The sequence below is a fragment of the Erpetoichthys calabaricus genome, chromosome 4 (genome assembly GCF_900747795.2).
Source record: "Erpetoichthys calabaricus chromosome 4, fErpCal1.3, whole genome shotgun sequence".
NCBI classification, from domain to species: domain Eukaryota; kingdom Metazoa; phylum Chordata; class Cladistia; order Polypteriformes; family Polypteridae; genus Erpetoichthys; species Erpetoichthys calabaricus.
Window position 1 is genome coordinate 189,570,862 of NC_041397.2, and position 27,253 is coordinate 189,598,114.

Sequence of the window (27,253 nt, forward strand, 5' to 3'; positions counted from 1 at the left end):
TAACGCGGATTTTTCACTGCTTCGCGGGTTTCTGAGGACAATGGGTCTTTTTACTTCTGGTACATGCTTCCTCAGTTGGTTTGCCCAGTTGATTTCATACAAGAGATGCTATTGGCGGATGGCTGAGAAGCTACCCAATCAGAGCATGCAGTTAAGTTCCTGTGTGCTGCTGATTGGCTCAGCGACGGAGCGTTGCATTAACCAGGAAGTCTCATCTCACTCATTCAGCATTAACGTGCTCCTGCTACTGCTTCAGGGGCTGTGTCCAAGCGCCAACAGAAGATGCAAATGATTGCAGAAAAGGTAAAAGTTTTGGATATGTTGAAGGAAGGGAACAGCTACACCGCTGCAGGACACAATTACGGCATCAATGAGTCCACGATTCTTTTTATTTAAAAAGGAGGAAAAGCATATAAGATCTACGGCCGCAGTGTCCTTTAACCAGGCGCAAAACGAGTTGCAAGTGGACGTGATAAGGCAGTAGTCTGGATGGAATCTGCTTTAGGAATCTTTGCAACAAGGTCGACGACGTCATGACCGCCTACAAGCTGCTACGTGTACTTCGCTATACAGTAAGTGTAAACTTATCTACTGATTTCATATTGCTTTGCAGTTGTCCCTGTTATTAATAGAGTAAAGGGTGGGTTGTAAACAATACAGGCAGGGTTTAAAAACGTCCAAATACACGTTAAATAATTAAATAAATATGGTGTCCCTACTTCGCGGAAATTCAGTTATCGCGGTCGGCCTTGGAACCTATCTCCCGCGATAAGTGAGGGATTACTGTATATATATTTATGTAATTATATATATATTTATATATATGTAATTATATATGTAATTTTATATACATATGACAAGTGTTAGGGAACCAAATCGAAGCAACAAAACTTGTTGGGATACCAATCCAACAACCACATTTAATTATAGCAAAAGGATACACAAAGGTACAACAAAAAAGACACTGACTAGAAAATCTGCCCACCCTGAGTTCTGTTTTTTTCTTCCCATCTTGTATCTCACATGGGAACTCATAAGTTATCGAGTTCTTATTGTGAGTGAGACGGCACATTCATATTCACTTTCTATGTTATCCTGGCCAGAACTGATGGGCAAGCTCTGGATGTCATGGTCAGGGTTGCGTGCCATCACTGGGTGTCTCTTGAAGCTGTGGGAGAAAGAAAAGTTAACATTAGTGACAGCACCCTCTCCGCCCCGAGAGTGGTATCAGTTACCTCAGTCGATCCCATAAGGAGATCTCCATTCACACTTGTGTGAGTGTCTGTCTGTATGTGTATATATATATATATATATATATATATATATATATATATATATATATATATATATACACACACACAATACCCGCCAAATAATACAAAGAGTACACAACATGTGCTTTGCCCTAATTGGGGCTCATCAGGTGTACACACCTTTGCATCCCTTACGGGGATTACACATTGGACGTCACCGCCTGAGGTGAAGCCTCTCATCCTGCCACGGCAGCTGGTTCGCTTATTGACACAGTGAAGATCGGAGTATAACATTCATAATCCTGAATTGCAATCTGATTATTTGGATGGTTACCTGCCAGGTAACACTTTTGTTTGGTCGGCCAGTCAGCAAACACCTGCCACTTCCTCTCAGTTGTGAGAAGCAGATCATAGATATGTGATACAGTACCTGCCAAATAATACAAAGAGTACAAGACACGTGTTTCGTCCTTATTGAGGCTCATCAGGTGTATGTGCCTTTGTTTCCATATATAGTACACACACACACTGTTTGTTATGTTACAATATTTGCAGCAACCTTTTGACTTGTGGGTACAAACTCTCTCTGAATCTACTTGTGCAAGTGCTAATGGCCTTATACCATTTGCCAGAAAGGAGGACAGAAAAAAGCAGTTTGCAGAATGGCTGAGGCCTTTCTAAGGTAGAGAGTGTTGTACTGTATATGTCCTGAGAGAAGGCAGTTTAATTCTGGTTCAATATTCTGTGACACTTTCTCTACCCTCTCCAGGGCTTTATGCCCTTGAAATGAGCAAGCGCCATACCAAGAATGTGATGCAGTCAGTGAGGATAGACTTCATTGTGCACCAGTGGAAGTTTGTGAGAGCAATGGAGCTGTCCTCAAGCATCTGATTAAGCAGACTCAGTAGTTCTTTTTGCTGTGAGCTGAAATGTGCTGTGTCCACTTCAGTCCATCAGTAATGTCCATTCCTGAAAATTTAAAGATAACCTTCTTAAAGGTTGTTGTTTCAACTTCAACAAATACATAAAACTTGGGTATCTTTACATTTCAATTGGCCAAGTATGAGTATAAGTGTGACCTAAGATAGGCTCTGTCCACCCTGTCCCATCTGTTATGGCTTACATCACGATAAAAAGTCAAAGATTTGCCAGGACCTCATCAGCAATCAGACCAAAGTCAGAAATCCAGAATAATCATTCATCAAATCTCATAAATGTTGAAAATCACACTTGTGGTCAGACAACAAAGCCAGAAGTCTGCTGTCATCTTCTATGAGAGAAGGCAATGACATCATGGGTCTTGTATTACGTGCCTAGCAACAAGATAATTTCTACAGACATTCCAACAGTGAAGATATGTGAATCAATGAACTGTGAGCTCAATTTCTGGAATGGAACTGTCAGATACATAGCCTGCCAAAGACTGTAGGGCACATATCACTAAGTTTAAAAAGCAGAGACGTAACCGAGAATGGGCTTTTCTTAATTTGGTGTATCTCAGTTACCATTGCCACCTCATATTACCCACCTGTGAATCCAGGCTGGAATTCTTTCTTATAGCCAAAGATTTCTTTAGCCATTTATTCCTATTTATTTCTGGGTTAACAGGGATGCATTTCAGCAACACAATCAGGTCACTGCACTAGCAAATTAAGGAACTCCAACGACCTGGACATTCTATTATTTCCAAAGAGAGAGAGAGAGAGAATTCTGTTCACTACTTCTTTACATCTAAACAGAGCAAATATGCAGAACATCCTGATTTTTTAAAAGCATAGATTTAACAAGATTCTGGAAACAGGGATATAGTTTTATGTTAGCCCAACAGCACCAATGCAATTCCTGGATAATTTTTAACCAAATATTCATGCTGCAAACCTCCTGTTCCTACTCTTCCCAGAGGTCCTCTGTTGGATTGAAATCTCTAGACTGTGCAGGAACTGGAGTGAGCTGAAGTCATGGTCATTTTTCGGAGCTAGCTGGATGAATCCATTAGAAAAACAGTAAACTATGACCATAATAGGACACACTGCGTGATCCACAATGCTTACATACAGTACTGGCATTCAGTTGATACTAATGTGTGCCAAGAAAACGTTCCTCACACCATTATGGTAGACAGATCCAGACATTCATATTTTTAAGCTAAATTGTCACCCTATTGTCAACATTTTTAAACATAAGTTGAGATTTGTTAAACCAGGTGACGTTTTTTCAGTCTTCAATCATCCGGCTTGATGATCATGTGCTCACTGTACCTTCATCCTCATGTCCTTAGTTGGGAGGTGTGGGTCGCTCATGTTCTTCAAGGTCTGAAGTGATGCACTCTTTTACAAACCACTGTTGTTGATAGATAGACAGATACATAAAGGCATTATATGACAGATAGATAGATAGATAGATAGATAGATAGATAGATAGATAGATAGATAGATAGATAGATAGATAGATAGATAGATAGATAGATAGATAGATAGATAGATAGATAGATAGATAGATAGATAGATAGATAGATAGAAATGTATTTGTCCCCAGAGTGAAATTTAACTGTTTATAGATGCTCAAGAAATATGACAAACAACAAAGACCCTCTCAAATATATACATGAATGACAAAAAGAAGAAAATATCTGACTCTGTTAAATATAAAAAGAGCAATGACAGCCACAGTTAATCATTACACAGGCGCATTGTCTTAGGTATGAAAATGCCCCAGTTGTTTTACTTGACACACTTCTGCTGAATAATTCATTGCCTGAAAGTCCTTTTTTATAGTGTGTCGTAGAGTTATTATTTGAGAAACGAGTCAGGCCATTCTCCCGTGATGTCAATAATAAGGTGTTCTACTGCTCACTAAATTATTTTAATTATTACACAATCTCAAGACTGTAGTGCATGACAATACTACTAGGGCAACTGTTTATGAGATGTTGGAACCTCCACATCTGTGCAGCAGTGGTCATACTCATATGAGATAGCCAAAATGGTGTGAGGCCTTCAAAAATGGTCAGGGAAGCAGGCCTGACTCCCACCAGCCAGTCCAGAGTGTGTCGATGAGGGTCAGCTCCACACTGAACCCGCTACTGTACCCGAGGTATGAGCCAGCAGATGAGGACACACACACATAGGAAGGGGTAGGTGAAAAAGTACCAGTGCTTTTATTTAAAAAAACAATCCAAATCAATGTGTCCAAAGTGCAGTGCAGAATCTCCAATAAATAAATAATCCATTAAAACAGTGAACATCAATGAAATTAAAATCTAGAACTTAAAACAAGAATAAAACCATTAACGCAGTCATTGAGTCAACATTCCTTTTTCTCATAGACGAACCCAGCACAACACCATATTCGTCTCCCAAGCTTACCCATTGCTTGCCCAACTGGCAGAGACACTAGCAGCTGCAGTCCTCACCAATCCTGCCACGAGTGACGTTGGTTGTTTGTCCTTTCGTGTTCCTTCTCGCCTTGCTCTGGCGTACCTAGGATACCTAGAGAGGATGCCACTCATTCCACAACAAATATTGCTTGGGAATGATCCACCCATAGAGTGCACACTCTTCTCTCTGTTGTGGGGCCTACAACTATGCTGCCTTTCACACACACTAGCTGTCTCATCCTGCCTCTCCTACCGAGGCAGTTCTCACAGTTCTTGTCTTTCTTCTATTCGTTTCCTGTCTTCCCCCCTTCTGTCCTGTGCAGGCTCCTTTATCCTCTGCTTCCTGATTGGGTATGGGTGAGAGGAGTCGCTCCCTCCACAGCATCATTTAGGTGCCTGACTGATCCGCCCACCTCTGCACCTGAATCCAATTGTGGATCAGGCATGAATTTACCATGGATGGAATAATTTTAGATCCTGAAAGACACTAAAAAATTGCACTAAATATCACAACATCAGCACCACTTATCAACTATTTAGTCACTGCCACAGGAGACAGAGACTGGTGGAGTTAGCACGTCTGCTGCTACTGAGTGTCATTTCAAGGTAGACTTGCTGTGCAGAAAACGTTTCCTATTTATGCACGTAATGTTTCAAATTATTTTCTTGTGATCTTTGATAAGCTTGTATATAATGTGATGCTGTATATCAATGATACATAATGTATATGTGCAAAGTAAGTGACAAATGTAGACGACACACATCTACATATTTTTTAACTATTATGATACTTACTGACATCACAAATTTACTTAAAGTCAGCAGCAACCCCTTTGAAAACTTTATCCTTCACTCCTGGCTTTTCCTGGATGCTCTGTTTTCCTCACACATCCCAAAGATGTGCATGTCACGTGAATTGTTATGTTATTCTAAATTGACCCTTTATGAATTAGTGTTGGGGGGGATGTGGTTAGTGCTGCTGCTTCAAAGATCCAGCATCCTGGGTTCCAAGCCCATGTCAGATTGTTGTCCGCGTGGAATTTAAGTGTGTCTATCCAGGTTTTCCTCAGGGTTTGTCGGTTTCCTCCCATGTGCAGCTTAGGTAAATTTCCTTTTCCAAATTGCCGTTTGTGCGAGTGGCACTACAATGGACTCAGAGCCATTTCCTACCTTGCGTTCAGTGCTGCTGGGATAGGCACATGCCCCCTTAACCCTGAATTGGATCAAGCATGTTTAGCAATGAGTGAATGGTGAAGTCTGCCACACCACTTGCCTTGTGCCCAATGCTACTAGCCGTAACCCTTTGATGAACCAAACAATTTCAGGAAGGGGAAGAATTGAGGATTTTAAACATCATAGATTTCTCATATCTATAGCAGATGTAGATTCCAACTTTGTAAATTTTGAAGAAATGGTGTCTCAGTCAGTCTGAGTTATACAGACTTGAAAGTTCAAGAAAGAATCTGTGTTTCCATGTACTGTAGCAAAATGTTAGTAAATGTAAGTAAATAACTTCCATTCCTGTTTTCCATCTCCAACCTAAGTTTCAAAATATCTGCAGTGAGAAACTGGATTAAAATGAGGCAGATGCTTCATTTAAAGGCTTCTGTCCCTGGGTTGGCTTTGTGATTGAGGCCTGCAAAGGACCAGCGTATTGTCCACCGCGTTTACTTCTTGCCTTGTGTTCAGTGCTGCTCTGATAATAACCTGCTCCCTGTGACCCTAAACTGAGCAGATTAAGTTAAGCCTACAACTCTGTGATGGCCAGCATAATTTTATACACTGTGGTGTGCTAGACAGGTAACATCTCTTCAAGGCAGGCCCACTGAATCAACAAGCTATTTAAAAAGGTGGAATCAGTTATGGGACACACTGTGGACCCCAGGAGGTCATGGCAAAGGTGGGACTTAAAATAAAACTGAGTGCTGTTATGAACAATACTGCACATCCTCTCTCTGACACACTAACACTGAGGACTATCAGCCAATAAACCATTCATCAGAAATGTGTCACGAAACACTATGGGGGCTCCTTTATACCAACAGTAATACACCTGCATAATGCATCACTGTGACTGTAACTGTCAAGTCAGTTTTCTTTCTTTTTAGTTTTCTTGCCCTTTGGTCATTTTGGTGTGTGCTCAGACCAAAGTGTGTGTGAATATATATTTATGTATTTAGGAATTTATTTATTTAAAGAGCTTCTGTAAAAAGCCAAATGACTCCCCTGGGGACTGTGATGTTTTGCCCCCCCCACCCCCTCCAGAAACAGACAGACGGACACAGAATGTCCCCAAAATACACACGTTTTGTTTTCTTTTTCCAGCAACACACAATGCAAACACAAATCCTTTCAATAACTCAGTCCTTATCTTTTTGTCTTTATTTACTTTTCTTTTCTTCACCGCCTCTACTCCTCTCCTGCAAGCTCCGTCCTCTTCCACCCAACTCCGGCTCCCCGAGTGGAGTGAGGTGGCCACTTTTATACCTCACCGGAAGTACTCCAGGTGTTCCTCAATTAAGTTCCATTTTAAATCCAGCTCCTCTTCTGGCAGCTCTTCCGGTTGAGGCAGAAGTTCTGCAGACCATTGTTTCAGAATTACCCAAGCACCCCCTGGTGCTGGCCATGTAACCCAACAGGCTTGAGCTTTAGAGCCCCATGCTCGTGGCCCAGATGTAACTCAGGGTGGCTGTCCTTTCACGTCCCGGGGAATGGCTTGCCCTTTTCTTGGTCCCCTGCCCCCCCAGGCTTCCTGACAGGGCACGATCCCTGGTCGGCCATCACATTGCCCCTCCTCCAGCTGAAGCCCATAGGGTGAAGTGGCTTGTCCTGCGAGGGCTGGTTCTTTTCTTGCGAGGGTGCCAGCCTATTGGACTCCACAGTCTTCTCCTGTAAAAGAATAGAAATATGGAGTGGAGGCGCTGCGCTGACGCCACCTCCGGGCATCCTCTGCAACCCGATAAAGACAGCGTCTCCATGTATTGTCAGTCCCGTGGCACTCATAACACTGATGTGCTCCTTTCACTCCCACCCTCGAGGAATAGAAACAAGCAAGGTATTACTTTCATGCTTTCTGGGTAAAATGTAATATTCTCAATACAGTGTGACCAGTAAGGGGCATTGCAGACCCCCAAACCCCAGACACAACCGCCATGTCTCAAGTCCTGGGTTCAAATGGAAGTTTTACTGTATTACAACAAAGAATTTTACAAAACATGCATATTCTTCTCCTTCTTTTTTTTCTCTCTCCTTCACTCCTCCAAGCAAGCTTTGTCCATCTTCTGCCTGACTCCAACTTTGCCTGGATGAGGTCAAGCGGCTTCTTTTATGTTGGACCTAGTAGTACTTCCATTGCCATAGCACTGAATGGGTCACGTGGAATCCCAACAAAACAGGGAGTTGTTCTCCCTGCAGCACCCTCTGGTGGCACCCAAGGACCACAACAGGACTATGAATCCCATCGATACCTGCAGGTGTCCGTACTGAGGCCATACCAGAGGAGCACTGCCTTCTATTGTACCAGGGAAGGAGTGGCTCATGACAGACAACCTCTCCTGATCCATCTATTAATCTTCCACTCTGACTGGGATAATAATCAATAATAATCCCAGCTGGGTGATACCTCCATATATAGTATCCATCCATTATGGCCCCCCAACCAGGCCAGGAACTGCCACTCATCCCAGTCCGGGTCCTGCCAGTCCATCCATTTAAATGGATTAAATGGTTGAGTCAAGCAGTAAAGAAGACAGCGAAACATGAATTTATAAATGACTCTTTGACAATAAAAAGAAGTTGTTTTGCAGGAGAGACAACTACTCTTTGTAAAACATAATGGCATCTCTAACACATAAAAGCAATTTCACCTGGCAGAGACTCCTGTGATGTTGGAAGAAAGTCATTGCTTCCACTACTATGAAGGCAGCCCTTCCTATATTTAGACACTTCACATCGCTATTATAGTCACTGGAATGTGAAATATTCTGAGACTCAACCAATGGCTGAAGACAGGAATAGAAATGTTGAAAGCTCTTCTGGTGATAATCCCATACTTTAGGGAACAATATAAAGGTTCTGGTCATTATTACATTCTTCAAGAGTCAGAGCAATCTCCAGCAGGAAAAATATATACCTTATATACATTTATATTATGGTGTAGAATTATATTCTAATGTTTACAGGACTCCCCTGCCACAGTGCCCTGCTATACATGAGTACATCTACTAAATACAAACTAAAACAAGTAGGCTATGCTGCTTTATCATTGCCAGAGTCTTATAATAAAGTTATCATGTCACTGGGTTCCTGTTTCCCCCATTACCAACTAACATAGGAGCTTCTGCATCACCACGTGTCTAGCCTTGTTGTTATCTGCTGGGGTATGGCAGTCGCTGCACCATAGCAAGCTCACCCATCAAACTCTGTCACAGCATGCATGCAGACACTTGTTCATGTTTTCATAATTGAATATCTTTTGGTAAATGCCATAGAAGGTGGCAGAGACATTAGTGGCTTCCTCATGATGATTTTGTTCCCAGTGCAGGTACTGTCTGGGTGGAGTTTGCTTGTACCCTCTTAGCCTGCATGGGCTTTCTAAAGGCCGTCTGCAATCCCAAAAGCATAATAACAGAACCGAACATAATGCTCCTTCTAGTGTTGTTTCCTTGCCTTGTGTCTAATGTAACTGGGACACACTCTGGCTCCCTGGATGAACAATGCGGGTATAGAAAATGGATAAATGAACAGCAATATTCCAGTACAAATAGCTATTCACCTTCTCTCCATCAATAAAGTATTTAGTTTTCATTAAAGTGCTTAAAAAGACTGAGTTAAAGACAAAACACAAGATGGCATTTTTATAGCCAGGCCTGAACTGGAAGTGATTTTGACAGGCACAGTCGGGAATTCTCTCAGTTGGTCTGCAGGGGAAAGAGAGAAAGGGTTAGTGAACACTGCCACCCCCTGGTCTGGCATGTAATTACCATCTTTGGGGCCTGTTGGCTGCCTCCTATTTGCCTGTGTGTGACAGGGTACATCAGATTGATGGGCATGTAATGTGCACATTACGTGCTGCAGGTTATCCACCGGCGTAACAACAACAGAGAACGTTCAAACTTTAAGCTTATAATTTTAAATCAAAGACGTTCAAATAAAACTATTTTTGGAATAAGGCTTCTGGTTTTGATATTGGCTTCTTTTTCTACTCTTTGTTTTTTTTCCTTGACAATATTGATGATCAATGATCCCTGTCCTATGTACTGACCCTTAGCACTGCCTTTGACAATTCTTTAGTGATCTCCTCAAGTTAACAAAGCAAAAAGCAATCTCTGCCACTCAGTTTCAATCGGTTTGGTCAGATTCTTATCCTATCATCACTACAGCTAAGCAGATTTCCCCATAATACTAGAGGGTAGATGACCTAGAAGATCTCATGTTACTGGTGAAAGAATGAGGCCATGCAGGTTTTCAAAGTGGCCATAAAACCCTTGATTAGGTATTGGCTCATGTTCTCTAGCTAGAAACTGGCAATATCTACAACATTTTACTCCTTTTCAACTTGATTACTACGGTTTTATGAGAAACCCCAGTCCTGGAATGGATTCTGAGACCGATGAGGTCGCAGTTATATTGTACACTGCCAGTAGAGTCTAGAATTGAGAAGTACCTTTAGAAAGAAGTCAGAGATAAGAACAATGGAGAGATAGAGAAAGTCTGAAAATACAGAGAAGGCGGGAAAGTGGAAAACCAAAGAGTCAAGGCAGCGTCTGTATTCCAGTTAGGCCCATGCAGGTGTCAGGATTTGGTTTTCAGTTTGTAATTCTTCATTACTCGTTGTTGTCAACTTTAATTATGTCTCTCTTTTGTTTCTTTTTTTAATTATATGTATCTACTGGACTTTAACTCATGTTTACAGCTATACAGTGCATATAAAAAGAATTCACCCCTTGGAAGTCTTCATATTTTGTTATACCGTATTGACTCACAATGGAGTTAGTTTGACTTTTTTGACATTTATCACTTTAATATGGCACACATAGGTCAAGACTAGTGCAGCCAATTCGTGTTAGAAGTCACATAATTAGTTCAAGGGAGACCTGCTATCTGTAGTCAAGGTCCAACTTGTGGTGAGTCAGTATCATGGGACCTACACAATGAAGACAAAAGAACACTCCCAGCAACTCTGTGAAAAGGTGAACAGCACAAGTCAGGGGATAGAGACAACAAAATATACAAGCCATTGAATATCCATTGGTGTTCAGTTAAATCAGTCATTAGGGAATAGTAAAAGTATGGAAATAGAAAGAGACCAGGCAAGATGAGGACTAGAGAGACAGGCCACCCAGAGTCCTGTAATTACTCTGAAGGAGTGGCTGAGACTGGTGAGACTGAACATAACATTTGTTGCCCAGGTACATCACCAGTCAAGCTTTATGAGAAAGGTTCAAGGAGAAAGCCACCATTAAAAACACACACACACATGACATCTCAGCAGAAGGGCACATTGAACACACTCTGAAGACAACTGGAAGAAGCATCTACTGCCTGATGAGACCAAAATTTGGGTTTCTGGCCATCAGACTAAACAGCATTTTTGGTGTAATCCAGTCACTGCACATTCTCAACAACACACCAAGACTGGTGGCGGACAGAATCATTCTATGGGGATTCTTCTCTACAGCAGGAAGTCTTGTGAGGATTGAATGGAAGATACAGCAAAACACAGGGAAATCTGAAAGAAAACTTGCTATAGTCTGTGTTATATTTGCAATATGTACATTTTACGACAGTGTGTTCTTGTTTGCCGTAAAGTGTTTGGGGTTAGAGGGTGAGTTTCTGGCGGGATTAGTGGTTCGGAAATAAATTCCTTTCTGAGACAAACTGCACCTGTACGCTCTTGCATTGTATGCAACAGTCTGCATGAAATCTGCATATTAGGAAAAGATTTGTTCTCCAGCAAGAAACAACGACCCCACGGATAAAGCTAAAGCTACACAGGAATGGTTTAAAAATGTCTTGGAGTGGCAGAGTCAGAGTCCAGATCTCAATCCAATTAAGAACTTGTGGCTGAACTTGATGATGGCTGTTCACTCACGATTGCTACGCAACCTGGTAGAACTAAGAAGAATGGGGGACAGTTGCAGTGCCCAGATGTACAGAACAGATAGAGTGACCTGTGCACATAAACTCAAGGATAAAGTGGAGCATCTACTGAATAAGTGACTTGAAGGGGGTGAATATTTACGTGATCGGCTGTTTTGTGTTTTATATTTGAAATTAATTTAGATCATTTTGCAGAGATCTGCTTTCACTTTGACCATAAAGAGTCTTTTTCTCTTGATCAAAGTAGGAAAAGTCCAATTAAATCCACTGTGATTGAATAAAATGTGGAAATATCCAAGGGGCTGAATATTTTTTATAGCAACTGTAATTAAGTAGCTCTCTCCTATTCTTTTTGCAGTGAGTAAGAAATCTGCATGTGTGAAGAGATTAATGATCATGCATCGTTTCACAGCATTTTCCTTAAGAAGCCAAAAATGCTGTGTTAACTGACTTCTGTTTGTTTGTACCACTCCACCACCCTTTTGTAAATGTATGTTCTTCAGTTTGAATCTGCTGCCAGCTTTAATGAGTTAGAGCTGGCCACACACCAAAGCTCTCAATCAAATGGTACTTAACATGGCTCCTGGAGATCATCTACTTGTTTTACATGAGAAATAAATTAGAGTCAAACACCATTAGCCCATAAACTGCACCTCTGCTTCCACCGAACAAATTCTGAGTGCACAGTACAGCAATAATATAGAAATTGATTCAATTAAATGTTCACTTTACTACTGCAAATCATGCCCTTGGAACTGGAATAGAAAGCGTTTTAAAATCAGGTTGCCCAAGTATGGATTTTTTGTTTTGTCAACTACGAAGGCGAGTCTGCTTATAATAAAGCCCCCCGCAGTGAAAATCCCCACCTGCAATATGTTTTGTTGCTAGTTTTTTCAGAGATTATTTATTTTTGGTTGAAGTTAGTATTAGGGTTAGCTTTAATTATTATTAGTTAAATGATTGTCCTACTCTATGTCAGTAAATGTGCCCTCAGTGGACTGGCATTCGTTCCATGCTTGTTTTTTTGCCAACTAAGTTTTTTTTTTTATGTTGCAGCAACAAATACCAACATCTACTCACAAAACAGGTTGAGAGGACAAAACATTCAAACATTATGAGAAAAAAAATAGCACCTAGTTCTATTTGTAGTCTGATTTGCCTTCTTAAAACAAATGTCTTAATACAGAGAAGCGCGTCATCAGACAAGAGTCTTTGGCACCAAAGGAAGACATGCAGTTTCCAAGTCTGGAGATTGCATATGAAGTCTTCTGCTGTGTTCAGGTGGCTTGGCTTAGAGAAAATAATAAAAGTTTGGATGATATGAGAAGCTGTAACAACCAGACAGACACTGAGTAAAACGGCGGCAGGGTGTGGTGGCTCTTCTTTTTTGCATTATCCAAGTTGAACTTTGTGATGGACAGCCAGCAGCTCAACCTGGCCGGGATGCCCAAAGGATGGAAGGATGGGGGAAGGCAGCTAATTTTGGACACTGCCTCTCCCAAAATGCTAGATGGCAGCTCCCCTGGAGTGTAGCGGTGCCCTGGATTCCCACAGGGCATCCTGGGACTTGGAGTTTGGCTTCTCAGTCCTGTTGGGTACTGTGGGTGCCGCCAGGAGTAGCTGTGAGAGGACCGGAGGAGACATGCCTCATCCATAGCCCGGAAGTACTCCCAGGTCACAAGGATAGAAACCCAGAAGTACTTCTGGGCTTAAGAAAAACAGCCAGTTCTTCATTAGACCCGGAAGTGCTAGCAAGTCACGTGGTCGGAAGGACAGAAACACTTCCTGGTCAAGGACTATTTAAAGGACTGTTGGGAACATAGCAAACAAGCCAGAGTCGGGTGGACGTGGACAAAGCTTGCTGAGAGGTGTGGAGGAGAGTTGGAGAAAGAATTGTATTGTATTTGTGATTATTTACCTGTGTTTATTTGTGGCTGTGGTGCTTAAGGCACTGTCACTAAGAAGGAAGAATATTAGAATACTTCTTGGGACTTTTACTCAGTGTCCAGAGCATCTGTCTGTTGGGGTTAATGGGGCAACAGCGACCCGTAGTGTTTACAACGTATTTAAAGAATCAGAGTCACAAGGATCTGCGCTGGTATTGGGAAGGCTGTCGGTTTATATCCTTTTACTGCCAGAAGGGATCCTACTCTGTTGGGGCCTTGAGCAATTCCTTAACCTGTAAATTGATCCAGGATTGCTGTACAATAGCTGACCCTGCGCTCTGGCCCCAAAAGGTTCATGCGACAAGACAATATCACCTTGGGGATTATCAAAGTTTATCAAAAAATGCAATTCCACATATACCTTTTTTTCTCTCTATCACCAGAATTATTCCAGTAAGTTCTTGCACGTCCTTGATCTCCTACTGTATTTTGTTTTCTTAGTTTGCATCTGAATGTCACTACTACCTGCTAAAATATTTTTTATATACAGTACATGCAAACTAAAGCTACTGTCAGTGTAAAATACGTTAATGTAGTGAAAAACCACACGGGTCTCCATAACCCTCTTTTTGTTCAGAAATCTGCTGTGTTGGCTGATAACTAATCGCAGCCGTTATCCACAAAACAGAATCCTTTGGATTACAATGAAGCTGTCTCACCTTCATGATCTATAAAGGGAAACTCTCCTACTCTGTAGATGGGACAGCTTCCAGACTGTGAAACCCGTCTGTAAGTAATAAATTACAAGTTTATGTTCAATAGCACAACAAGGATGTAGAGGATAAGAAGAAAACAACAAAATATATGTTTAAAATAATATAAACAATAGTAATAATAATAATATGTTCAAAATAAAAAGAAAAAGAAAAGGAAAAACAGAAAAGGAATGACTTAGAAAGCAGCCGTGATCAACACAACATATAACCAAGAGACTGGGATATGGCCGCGTTTTAAATAAAATCTAATTTCAGACACATTTCGAGGAATAAATCATCCTCTTTGGGGCATTGCAGTTCTATAAAATAACAAAGAAATATGACAATAACACAATGTGTATTGAAATAAATTTAGAAATATTAGGGAAATAAAGGAATAAGGAAAGTAACAATAAGTAATTAAAAGTGAAATTTCTTTTACTGAAGACAAACAAGGAAAAAATGTTGAGAAAAAATTTTCAAACAAAGTGGTACAAGCTTCTGATGAGATATATATTTGAAAGAAAACTGAGTGTTATTCCTGTTTTATTCCTAGAGAATATGACGGTTTACATCTCACTCATAAGAACGGTGTGGAGGCAGCTATCAGTAAAATCATTTTTTATGCAGCTGTATGGAAACAGGATTATACAGAGAGAGAATACTTGAATATATGTAAAAAACTGAGATAAGCATACACTGTCACGTATGCGTGTCAGAGGATCACCTTCTGGGCTTATCTGAGGTAAGCGATACCACCCCGAGGCGAGAGGGGGCGCTGTCGCTAACACAGTCATCTCTTTTTTCACCCACAGCAGTGAGAAGAGGCCTAGTGAGGGGAAATAACTCCGCCCCTTCTGGTGCCTTATAAAACACCATATGTCCCAGAGAGGGGCATCTCAGTCTGGACCAACTGCACCCAGAGTGGAGCTCCTGAGAAGATCAGCTCTATCAAGTTGCTACCATTAGAGAAAGAGAGAGAAAGTTACAAAAACGTTCTCTTATTTTTGTTTAACTGTTGTGGCGGACGGGTGGGGCTTATGGAGGATGGAAGACCAGGAGAGGAGCAGTACCTCCCGTGGAACACGAGAAGGCAGCCACCGTTGTGGTTGTTGGGGCCACGGAAACAGATCTTGTAGGGTGCCTGGATGGCTCAGAAGCCATGGTATGCAGCACTTCTGCCACACCAGGAACTGCTGCCGGATCAGGAAGCAGGTACACCCGGAGTGCTTCCGAGTGCCCATGCAGCACTTCTGCCACACCAGGAAGTGCTGCAGGAAGGTCATCAGGGAGCACCTGGAGCACATCTGGGTGCATTATGAAAGGGGCCGCCTCACTCCATTCAGAGAGCCGGAGTCAGGAGGCAGAGGACAGAGCACAGAGCTTGCGAGTGGAGGAGTAGAGGCGACAGAAAACGTGGTGAAAGAGAAAGGAAGGTCTGATGGGTTGGTGCACGGTGTGTATTGTGCTGAAGAAGAAAATAAAAACCGTGAGCTTGTGTAAGTGTGCCTCTTGTGTCTGTCTGTGCCTGGTTAAGCGCTGGTATAGCGCCATCTACTGTCACACTGTCTTTTGCCTATCTTGTCTATGATTCTTTGTGTTAGAATTTAAAGGGGTGGCCCTCCTGGCACCCCGACACTTCCTTGGCGTCCACAAGTGTCCTTCCACCAATCCATGGCACATATCGGTGGTATATAGGGACTTAACCTCTAAGAGTAAAATAATTGTTAATAAATTAGACAAGCACTTCCAGAAAGCATCAAAACTGTATGAAAGTAAAATTAAATGCAAACAAAAAGAACATGTTATGAAAAAAGGTAAAAATAAAAAGTATAAAGTATGTGAGTAATGGATGCCTAGAGAAAGCTGTATAAAACAATTCGTGTAACCGACTGGAATACAACTCAATGGAAATAAAATGTGGTCGTGTGTTTGAATTCCTTTGTTATTTTGTTGAATTTCAATGCACCAAAGAAGATCTATTCCTTGAAATGCACTGCCAATTGCATTTTGACAGGTTTTATTTAGAACACTGTCATATCTGAGGCTATTGGTCATATTTTGTGAATATCACAGCTGCTTTCTAAGATTATCCTAAATTTTTTTTCCTTTTTCCTTTTATTTTGAACATATATATTTTGTTGTTTCCTGCTTATCTTCTACAGCTTCTAAATCATGTGTGATGTCAGACTGGGTCTCTCCCAGTTCCGCACTTCACTGCAACCTGGACCCTTTCAATCATAAATCACAGTTAATAGGTACATTAGGGTTACATTTCTTGTGCATTACCATGTTTGATGTTACCCAGAATACGTTCTTGCTTCCAACAAACCTAAAATTTGGTAGAGCATCTCTTAAGATGGATGGCTGGATATGATTCAGTTTTAGACCATACACTGAGTTTTGGGAATGTATATTAGTTTGCACTGAAGTCTTATAGATCAAAAGGAGCATTTTATCTCCTTAAATGAGCTCAATCTTTTAATTTTGCATTAATCTGGAGTTGACGTACAGCAGTTTAAAACTTTAGCTGAAACTCATTTTATCGTTCTCCATGTTTTTATACTACATATGCAATAAAAATAATAATAATAAAATACCTTTATATAGCACTTTTCTCACTTCTCAAAGCACTTTACGTACAATTTATTGTTTTTTTGTGTAGCCCAAAATCACACAGGAAGTGCCGCAATGGGCTTTAACAGTCCTTGCCTCTTGACAACCCTCCAAGCCTTGACTCTCTATGAAGACAAGGAAAAACTCCCAAAAAAAACCTTGTAGGGAAAAAATGTAAGAAACCTTTGTAAAGGCAGTTCAAAGAGAGACCCCTTTCCAGGTAGGTTGGGCGTTCAGTGAGTGTCAAAAGAAGGGGGTCAATACAATACAGTACAATACACAGAACAGAACAAATCCTCAATACAGAATAAAAATAAAAATTTTAGAAGTACAGAGCAAAATTTAACAGTAGATGATATCACATAATAAGATTTGGATATGTTTAGAGTCCTGGAGACCTCATCCATTAAGCTGTCTCCCCCATTGGCCATTCCACGGCTGAAACAGTGCTGGGCCAGCCAATCTGATGAAAGGACCCCTCTTTCCCACGATTCCTGCGATCCTCCATCAGGGATGACTTTACCTTAGGCAGACAAAACAACTTGGCAGGTGGGCCTAGGCACCAAGTGCCACATTTGAGTACCAAGAAGAGAAACAGAATAGGTGAAGATTAGAATCCAATTATAACTATCATGTTACTTATGTTTTAGTGCTAATGACTAACAACAGAGATGCAGCATGTACAGTTAATCAGCAGCTCTAGTCAGGATATGCTAAACTGAAGTAGTGAGTCTTCAGCCGGGTTTAAAAGCTGAGACCGAAGGGGCATCTCTTATAGTAGCAGGCAGACCATTCCACAGTTTAGGGGCCCTGTAAGTAAAAGCTCGACCTCCCACTGTTATTTTATTAATCCTTGGAATCATAAGCAGACCGGCATCTTGAGATCTTAATGTGCGCTCTGATTTGTAAGTCATGATAAGTTCAGACAAGTAAGCCGGACCTTGGCCATTTAATGCTTTATATGTTAAAAGGAGGATTTTGAAATCTGCCCTAAACTTAACCGGGAGTCAGTGTAAGGATTTAAGAACTGGAGTTATGTGTTTGTATTTTCTTGTTCTTGTAATAATTCTTGCAGCTGCATTTTGGATTAACTGGAGGCTGTATAAAGAACAGTTTGAACATCCCGTGAACACCGCATTGCAGTAGTCAATCCTACTAGAGATAAATGCATGAATGAATTTCTCAGAATCCTGTTTATTTAGAAAGTGCCTTAATTTCCTAACATTTTTAAGATGGAAGAAACATGTTTTGGACAACTTTGTAATATGCGCTTTAAATGACATGCTAGAGTCAAAGATAACTCCTAGATTGAGGGCAGTAAAATTAATTGGGATTCCAAGTGAGTTAAATGATGACAAAATATTGTTGTGATCAGCGTCATTCCCTCCAACAATTAACATCTCTGTTTTATCTGTATTTAAAGACAAGTAGTTCTCATTCATCCACTCCTTTAATTCACTAATACAACTAATTAAATACAACATCGAAGAAACTTCATTTGATTTAAATGAAAGGTATAACTAGGTGTCATCTGCATATGAGTGAAAATTAACATTATGTTTCCTAATGAGAGATCCCAGTGGAAGCATGTAAAGTGAAAACAGTAAATGTCCCAGTACTGAGCCTTGCGGGACACCATATTGAACTTCTTTGTATAATGATGGAGTACTGTCAGCACATTTCTGTACATATTGGAATCGATTTGATAAATAAGAACTAAACCAAGCGAGCACGGTGCCTGTAAGCCCCACACCATTTTCTAGCCTGTGCAGTAAAATAGAATGGTCAATGGTGTCAAATGCTGCACTTAAGTCCAACAACATAATTACAGTGGAGTTTCCTTCATCAGAGGATATCAGAATGTCGTTTACAACCCGTGTTAGTGCCGTTTCTGTACTATGACCAGTGCGGAAACCAGACTGGAATTTTTCAAATAAATTGTAATGTGTAAGGTGTGTCTGAAGCTGACTGGCGACTACTTTTTCTAGTATTTTAGAGAGAAGCGGTAAATTTGAAATAGGCCTATAATTATTTAGTATGTGTGGGACTAAGTCTGACTTTTTAAGTAATGGTTTAATGACTGACACTTTTAGTGTATCAGGTACTGTGCCATGCAATAATGAACTATTGATAATGTTTAGAATAGGCGCTGCAAAAACATCCATTGCACTTTTTACTAGTTTTGTTGGCACTGGATCTAGGAAACAAGTAGTGGGCTTCATTTTAGAAGTTAAAGTTAAGACTTTCTGCTTAGTTACAGAATTAAAATTACTAAAGTGCTGAATCAATATGAGACAGGGTCTGCTAAGCTAGTATTTGGTTTGTACTGTGATGCTGAGATCTGGAATCTTATATTTTTATTTTTGTCATTGAAGAAGTTCATAAAGTCTGTACTGCTAATATCTGTTGGTATTTTGCACTGTTGATCTGAATTTCCATTTGTTAATTTAGCCACTGTTTTAAACAGTACCCGAGGATTTTTATTATTGCTATCTATTAATGTAGAATAGTATTCTGAGCAAGCCCTAAAGAAGGCTTTTTTATTTTTATTAACACTCTCTGTCCATTCAATTTGAAAGACATGTAGCTTTGTTGTACTCCATCTGCGCTCCAATTTTCGGCACTCTAATTTAAGAGCTTGAGTGTTTTCATTAAGCCAGAGAGAGTTTCTATGTGCTTTGAACACTTTTGTTTTAAGGGGAGCCACTGTGTCCAGAGCATCTCTCAAGGTCACATTATAATGTGATGTTAGCTGATCTAAATGGTTTTCCGTGTTTACATTTGATGTTAACTGATCTAAATTGTTTTCCATAATTACACTCGACTTACTCAAAGTATCTATAAATTTTGAAGCAGAATTACAATCTAGATGTCGCACTGTCTTTGTTTTAATCTGTGAGTGTGTTGGCAAGGGCAGGACTAAATCAAATGTAATTAAGTAGTGATCGGAAAAAACTTCATTTAATGTAGTAATATTTAAATTTTGAATTTCAACTTTGTAAGTTATAATTAAATCTAATGTGTGGTTATGATTATGAGTTGGATCTTTGACAATCTGACAAAATCCTACTGAATTTAACAAATAAGTAAAACATTTGCTAAAAGTGTCAGTTTCTACATCAATGTGTACATTAAAATCCCCCATCAGTACTACATGATCATAATTTATAGCCAAATCAGATAGAAGGTTGCTAAATTCAGTCATGAACAATGAATATGGCCCTGGTGGTCTGTAGACTAGCACAATAATTGTGTTGGAATCTGTTTTAATATTTAAAATGAATGCCTCAAAGGATGTAAAGTTGCCTACATTTTTAGAAGTGATTTGCATTTTGTTACAATGAATTATTCCAAGACCCCCTCCTCGACCTGAATCTCTAGACTTATGAAGGAACGAGTATCCATCTGGTGACGCCTCAGCTAGGGGTACAGTGTCACATTTACTAAGCCAGGTTTCAGTGAGAAGACGCAGATCAGATTTTGTACTTAATATAATATCATTTACCAAAACAGCTTTAGTGCCAAGAGAGCGAATGTTTAATAAGCAGCATTTAAAACTGCATGGTTCTTTTTGAACTGGTGATATATTTTTTGTTTTAATTTGAAGTAAATTTCTATTACAGATGCCCCTGGTGGAGGGTCTGGTTTTATCCCTTGGTCTAATTATACACCTTATTTTTTGGTTATCAATTAATTTAAGGTTTGTATCAAGACTAAATTTACTGGATGCCCCACAACAGGGATTTTGGGTAACAGCTTCAGGGTAGTAACAGGTGGGATAAACAACAGCCTGTGATTTAAGATCACATGACTGCTGCCTGCGGATTGTAGAAGTAGATTGGCGTCCACCTATGATAAACTGAATTGACTGGACATCGTTGAGAAAGGTGCACATCTCTGTATTTAAAGTCCCACAGTTCATAAGGACAAAAACCAAGCTATGAAATCCAAGAAACTATTTTTAGATTTCTACAATCAAACTGTGGTGGGGTGTTGATCAGGGAAACCGTAGAAAACCGTTTGTAAAATTTTCAGAAGCACAGCAGCCTCAATAATTTTGAAATGGAAGAAGTTTGGAACCACTGCGACTCTTCATTGAACTGGCTGTCAGAGCAAACTGAGTAACCAGGCAAGAAGATGTGCAAAACATGTAGAATCTTGTCCAGAAGAGTCAAAGCTGTAATTGTTGCCAATGGAGTTTCTACAAAGAAATCAGTTTTGGGTTTCAGTACTCATATGAAGGACAGATTTCAGTTTTTGATTTTTAATACATTTGAAAACATGTTTCCACTTTGTCATTATGGGTTATTGAGTACAGAATGATGTGCAAAAGGAGCAAATTTATTCATTAGATATATAACACAATAAAGTATGCAGAAAATGAAGCAATCTAAATACTTTCTAAATTCACTGTATGTATTGTATATATGTATGTATAGATACTGTAAAACAGTAGACACAAACAAGATAAATATTTGGGGCGCCTTAGAGGACTTATGGAAAAAAAAGAAAGGCAAACTAATCAGGTAATGTTTTGGTCTTATTCAGACCAGTAGTCCAAATCATGACTGACAAAAGAGGGTGGTGGCACCCTTTCAGAAGTGTCCAGACTGGAAGGGGTGGGGCCAAGGGGCAATAACCCAGAAGTAATGTCATTGGGACTGTCTGCAGGAGAGAAATGAGGAGAAGCATTAGACAACAGTGCCCTCGACTCTTGGTGGAATTACAATCAGACAAACCCTTAAGTTGTCTCCTAAGCACTCATATGTGACAATATACAGTGTATATATATATATATATATATATATATATATATATATATATATATATATATATATATATACATACATATAAACATTTTAAGACATTTGCAATACACATACTGTACATGTACACATAAGATGTTTTACAATGATATTTTTCAGTACCAGCATACATCTGATTTAGGCAAGAAATTAATGCTTTGCCTTTAAGAGAAGCCATATTGTGTACTGTTGTCAGGGTCACAACCCTTGTTTCTAGGGGTGGAGTCTTGGGGTTGTGACCTTGACTTATTTAGCGGGCGGTATAAAAGGTCAGCCTTGGCCATGGACTTTATCTAATCTGTAGATAAATCCTTGCTTCCCTCTGATTTATTGTGTATTTGATCTTCTAGTTTTGCCTGGTTTTTGACTCTTTGCCCATTTTTTTTTTTTTTGACTTTGAATTTGCTTCTCGTCAGGGTTTCAGTTGCTGCTATTTATTTTTCTTTTCTTTTGTTTTGTCTTTTTTTCCCAGGATACTCAGGAATTCATTATCCTGTTTCCCTACCGAGTCAGGACAACATCTCACTGAGTGTATTCCAATTAGTCACTTAATGCAATAGTCCAGTGCCGATCCATGATTGGATTCTGTCTTGCTGCCATGATAGTTTTTGATTCCATGCTACAGTAAAATTGATTTAAGTCAGATCAGTTGAGATGGATTGATAAATATTAACTGACTAAAAATAACTTTCGTATTTCCTCATTCTTCATATCTCCCAGTTAAGAGTCATTTCCTAATTTCTGATTTAAATAACCCTGTGCTCTGACCCCCAAAGGACATGTGAAAAGATAATTCCCTATCAGGGATGAATAAAATGCTGTACATGTGATAATAATGTCCCTATAGACCTATAATAAATACACTAGGTGAAGTTTAATATGGCAGTATGACGATGATTGTGATGTATATGTGTATGTTTCCCAAAATGAATTTACAGAGCCATGCTTAAGACTAAGAGGTGACTAAAAGATGTTCTGAAGACCCAAATAAGTCATATTATTGCCAGTAAAATAGTTTCTAACAGATCTTCTGAATAAATGTCATTGCTCAGTTTCCACTTCTGAAGGATTACAGTTTTTCACTTGCTTTGTTAGTAAATGTGCTGACTATTTGGCATGAATGATATACAACATAAGTACCTGCCAAATCCATTATTTAGTTGAGTGTTTCTTACCTGTTTGTTCTTCCTTCAGAAAACTGAAAATTTTTTGTCATAACAGGAAGATTCTGTTTGCTCAAAGTTCTCAATTTTTTAACCCCTATTCTCTTATAGATTATTGGTCCATTGAAGATCTCTACAGGGAGTTAGTACGAGTTTACCTTGATGCTGTTGTGAAAATCCAGGGGCGACAGCCTGATCCTGCCACCTTGGAGGGCTGCTCCCAGTTAAAGCCGGACAACTATTTACTGGCCTGGCACACTCCATTCAATGAAAGAGGTAGGCATAATGCTTTGGAGTTACTACCATACTGGGCATCATAAGCCATGATGCAAATGGTTCATAAGCGTCTAGGATTTTTTGTAGTCTTTAGTAATGATTTATTAGTAGTCTCTATAGTTTAAAATTACAATTTGGAATATATATTTTTTCTCTCTTTATTAATATTTTATTCACATTAGTTATTTCTTCATATGCTAAAATATGTTTACAGTAATCCCTCGCTATATCGCGCTTCGACTTTCGCGGCTTCACTCTATCGCGGATTTTATATGTAAGCATGTTTAAATATATATCGCGGATTTTTTGCTGGTTCGCGGATTTCTGCGGACAATAAGTCTTTTAATTTCTGGTACATGCTTCCTCAGTTGGTTTGCCCAGTTGATTTCATACAAGGGACGCTATTGGCAGATGGCTGAGAAGCTACCCAACCAGAGTGGGTATTTACGTTTTAAATAAAACTCCTCAAATATATTGTGAGCACGGGGGCTGTTCGCACCCCTAGAGGATATGGACATTCCTCAAAAAACGCTGAAAGATTACCTTCACATTGCTCTCTTCCTTGCTGGGCTTACATGTGGCTGCTTTGTCAAGCGATATGCTTCCTGCATGGTGCTTCGCATACTTAAAAGATCAAACATCACATATTGATTTTTGATTGTTTGTTTTTCTCTCTCTCTCTCTGACATTCTCTGCTCCTGACAGAGGGGGTGTGAGGAGAGGGGCTGTTTGCACACTGGCCTAGAGGATACGGACGCTCCTCTAAAAAATGCTGAAAGACTACCTTTACATTGTACATCCTTGCAGCTGCTTTGTCTGGCGGTGCTTCGCATACTTAAAAGCCAAACAGCCCTATTGATTTTTGTTTGCTTTTTTCTCTCTCTCTGACATTATCTGCTCCTGACGCGCACTCCTTTGAAGAGGAAGATATGTTTGCATTCTTTTAATTGTGAGACGGAACTGTCATCTCTGTCTTGTCATGGAGCACAGTTTGAACTTTTGAAAAAGAGACAAATGTTTGTTTGCAGTGTTTGAATAACGTTCCTGTCTCTCTACAACCTCCTGTGTTTCTGTGCAAATCTGTGACCCAAGCATGTCAATATAAAACTAACCATATAAACATATGGTTTCTACTTCGCGGATTTTCACCTTTTGCGGGGAGTTCTGGAACGCAACCCCCGCGATCGAGGAGGGATTACTGTATTTGAACTACTCATCTCAGTTAAAAGAGGCTTGCAGGCTTTTAATGAATTCTGCCCAACCCTTCTATCCATTTATCTGCCTTTATGAATTACTAGGTGAAGTATCCAGTGTTACGCAGGTATGTCTGTATAATGGGTTAAAATAAAGTAAGCAGATATTGATATTTTTGCATAATGTTTTTAGCATCCTTAAAATGAACTTGATTTCCTTATGTTCAAAAAATATGGCAGGGAAAAAACAAAGAAAATTTGTTGAAAAACACTGGAGAAAAAAATGAATAAGGAAGAAAATCAGAACACAACCATATTCAAAACTACAGAAGAATTAAGCCCCATATGCAAAATAGAAATCATACTGAAAAAGCATGCAAAAATGTCTAAACCCTTTAGGCAAACACACTACTAACACAGCAAAAAGTTTTTTATCTTTTATCCAGAATCTCGGACAACCAGGAAGTGTGTGACACTAACATTTGTAGTGTTGCAATGTTGAAATTACAGCTTCTGGCTGTCACATATGAGTAATGGCACACATATACCAGCAAAATGGCGGCAACCACAAATAACAATGACGGCATTGCATCAACACATGACATATTGTTAAGTATGCTGACTCGCAAAAGACAGTAAAAAGGAATTGTAAATAAGCAAGTGTTATGGCACTCAGGGAGATTTTTCGTCAAAGCCAAAACACAATCAGAAAATTCTGAATCAAAAACAACAGTGGAGATTCAAAACACCTGAAGGACTAAATAATGATCTATTAATGCAGTGAAACAAGGTTTATCTGTCAAACTCGAATACCCTAGAAATATCTGTGGTGATCTTCATATTGTCGCCTGATTGACACTACAAATGAGCACACCCCAGGGAATTCTGGACAAGATTGCTATGGAGATGGCAGAAACAGAAACTTAACATTGTAGTGCCTAAATTAAAAAACAAAAATGGTGTCACGACAAAATGGGATTAAATGAACTTTCTCACAGCAAGTTCTGGACAAAATTAAAGCCCATATATAAATTCCTTGGGTCTCAAAATGTTATAACCCCGATAAGAAAAGTACAGGAATTTACACAAAAAACTATAAAAGTTGCATACCATAATTCTAAGATTGGCAAAACCATTTTAAACTGAAACATTATAAATAAATATGTATGCATATTGTAACATTTAGGTGTGTATATGTATTGTTTTGTTTATTAAATGCTTTTGTAGCAGTGAGTCATAAGTCAAAATGACAGTGATAACAGAATGCATTGGTAGAGGATGTTAAATCAGTAATTTACCATCTAATGTACCTAAAGATGTAGCCCAACCAAGCTTGTGGTGGCTCAGTAGCTTTCTTGAAGAGCAGATTCCAATTCAAGTGATGTAAAAGAGGCATTGATTACAGTCCTCTTGTTAGTTGTTGAGTGAAGCAGGTCAATGACTAATTGTAGTTCAGATTTTTCAAACAAAACATTTTTCAAAGACGTATCCACAGTAGAATTAAAATCTGTTGAAGTCTCAAGGTAAAATTATTGTCTGCTTTGGACTATGATGGAAAGCCGGTCTTGAGCTTTGCGGATAAACGATAGTGTCAGAGGAATACTGAATAATAAATACTGCAAATAAAGCAGCTATGTGATTGTTTTTAGTGTAACGTAAATATAGAGGATTCTTATAAAATTCCTTTTTGTCTTACATTCATTTCTAAATAAGTGACATTTGCCTTTTTTTTTACTTTGTAATAACAGGGAGAGACAACGAAAAAGGTTTGGGGAATTTGTACCCAGTATACTTAAAAATATACAAAAGAAATTGATGCTTTTACAATGAGTTCAAAACAGAACTGACACAGGTCGGCAATCTTATTACACTCCACTGTATCAATTAGCACATCCATGTTCGTATAAGCCATTTATAAACAGGTTGCAAGCCACTGGCTCAAAGACATGTTTTGAATCGTTAATATCTGGCCATAGCCTGGGGCAGTCCTTACACCAGACATGGTATGCTCTCGGAAGGGATGGCCACTCAGGGTCAAACCACCACTCTTGGCATAACCTCACCTGTTGTACCATAGAGACCCCATAGCATATTACAGAGCATATTACAATTGGAGGCTCCTTACTCAACGAGGTCATAATGAGCCCTCTGCGCCTCGCCTTTCAGGAATGGTGCCAAAATGCACCCAGTGGTGACGTGTAGCCATGCGTTCAAAGATGAGAAAATTGGACTCCGTACCATCATTGTTCTGCAACAGCATTAACATCTGCGTCTGTACCTTGAGGCTTTGTAGTTCTGTAGCCATGGTGTTTCAGACAGTTGTATGGTCCTGTTCCTCTGACATGGTGAACAAAAATCCTGCCAACTACACCACTATAATAATAGGCATGGATAAAGAAAAAGGTTTGGGGATTTTGCACCCCGTATTCTTGATAATATGCAAAAGAAAATTACATCTTTACAATGAGTTCAAAATGAAACTGACATAGGTATGCAAGATGGTGGACATATATGTTGGAGACATAGGTGGAAGTGTCATCATTAGGAGATGGGTATGAGAAGAGAGAGTATTACTGGACAGCGCCACCCCATGGCTCGGCTAAGAAACATTTATTTTTGAGCCCATAAACTGTCTCCTTGACAACTTTTATGGTTAACTTACCTCAAGCAGCAGTGAGTTGTGAGTTGTGTACACCCAGCATCTGACTAACTTGTACTGGGGTTCCGTTTTGCCATCAGGAGTGGCAATTGTATGAGTAAAATAGCAAAATTTACAAAATATAGAAGTCAAAGTGACCTCTCTCAAGGTAGATTTAAACAGAAATCGAA

At 39.6% G+C, this 27,253-nt stretch overlaps 1 protein-coding gene across 3 annotated transcripts in view; it reads left to right on the forward strand.

Annotated features, from left to right (window-relative positions):
* The window catches only part of adprhl1 (ADP-ribosylhydrolase like 1), a 146,684-nt gene that overhangs the window by 15,710 nt on the left and 103,721 nt on the right, over window positions 1-27,253 (forward strand). For all 3 annotated transcript variants that reach the window (XM_051926218.1, XM_051926219.1, XM_028800074.2), the window contains exon 2: window positions 23,067-23,231. In XM_051926218.1, the coding sequence (XP_051782178.1) occupies window positions 23,067-23,231 (165 nt within the window). The remainder of the gene's footprint in view (window positions 1-23,066; window positions 23,232-27,253) is intronic.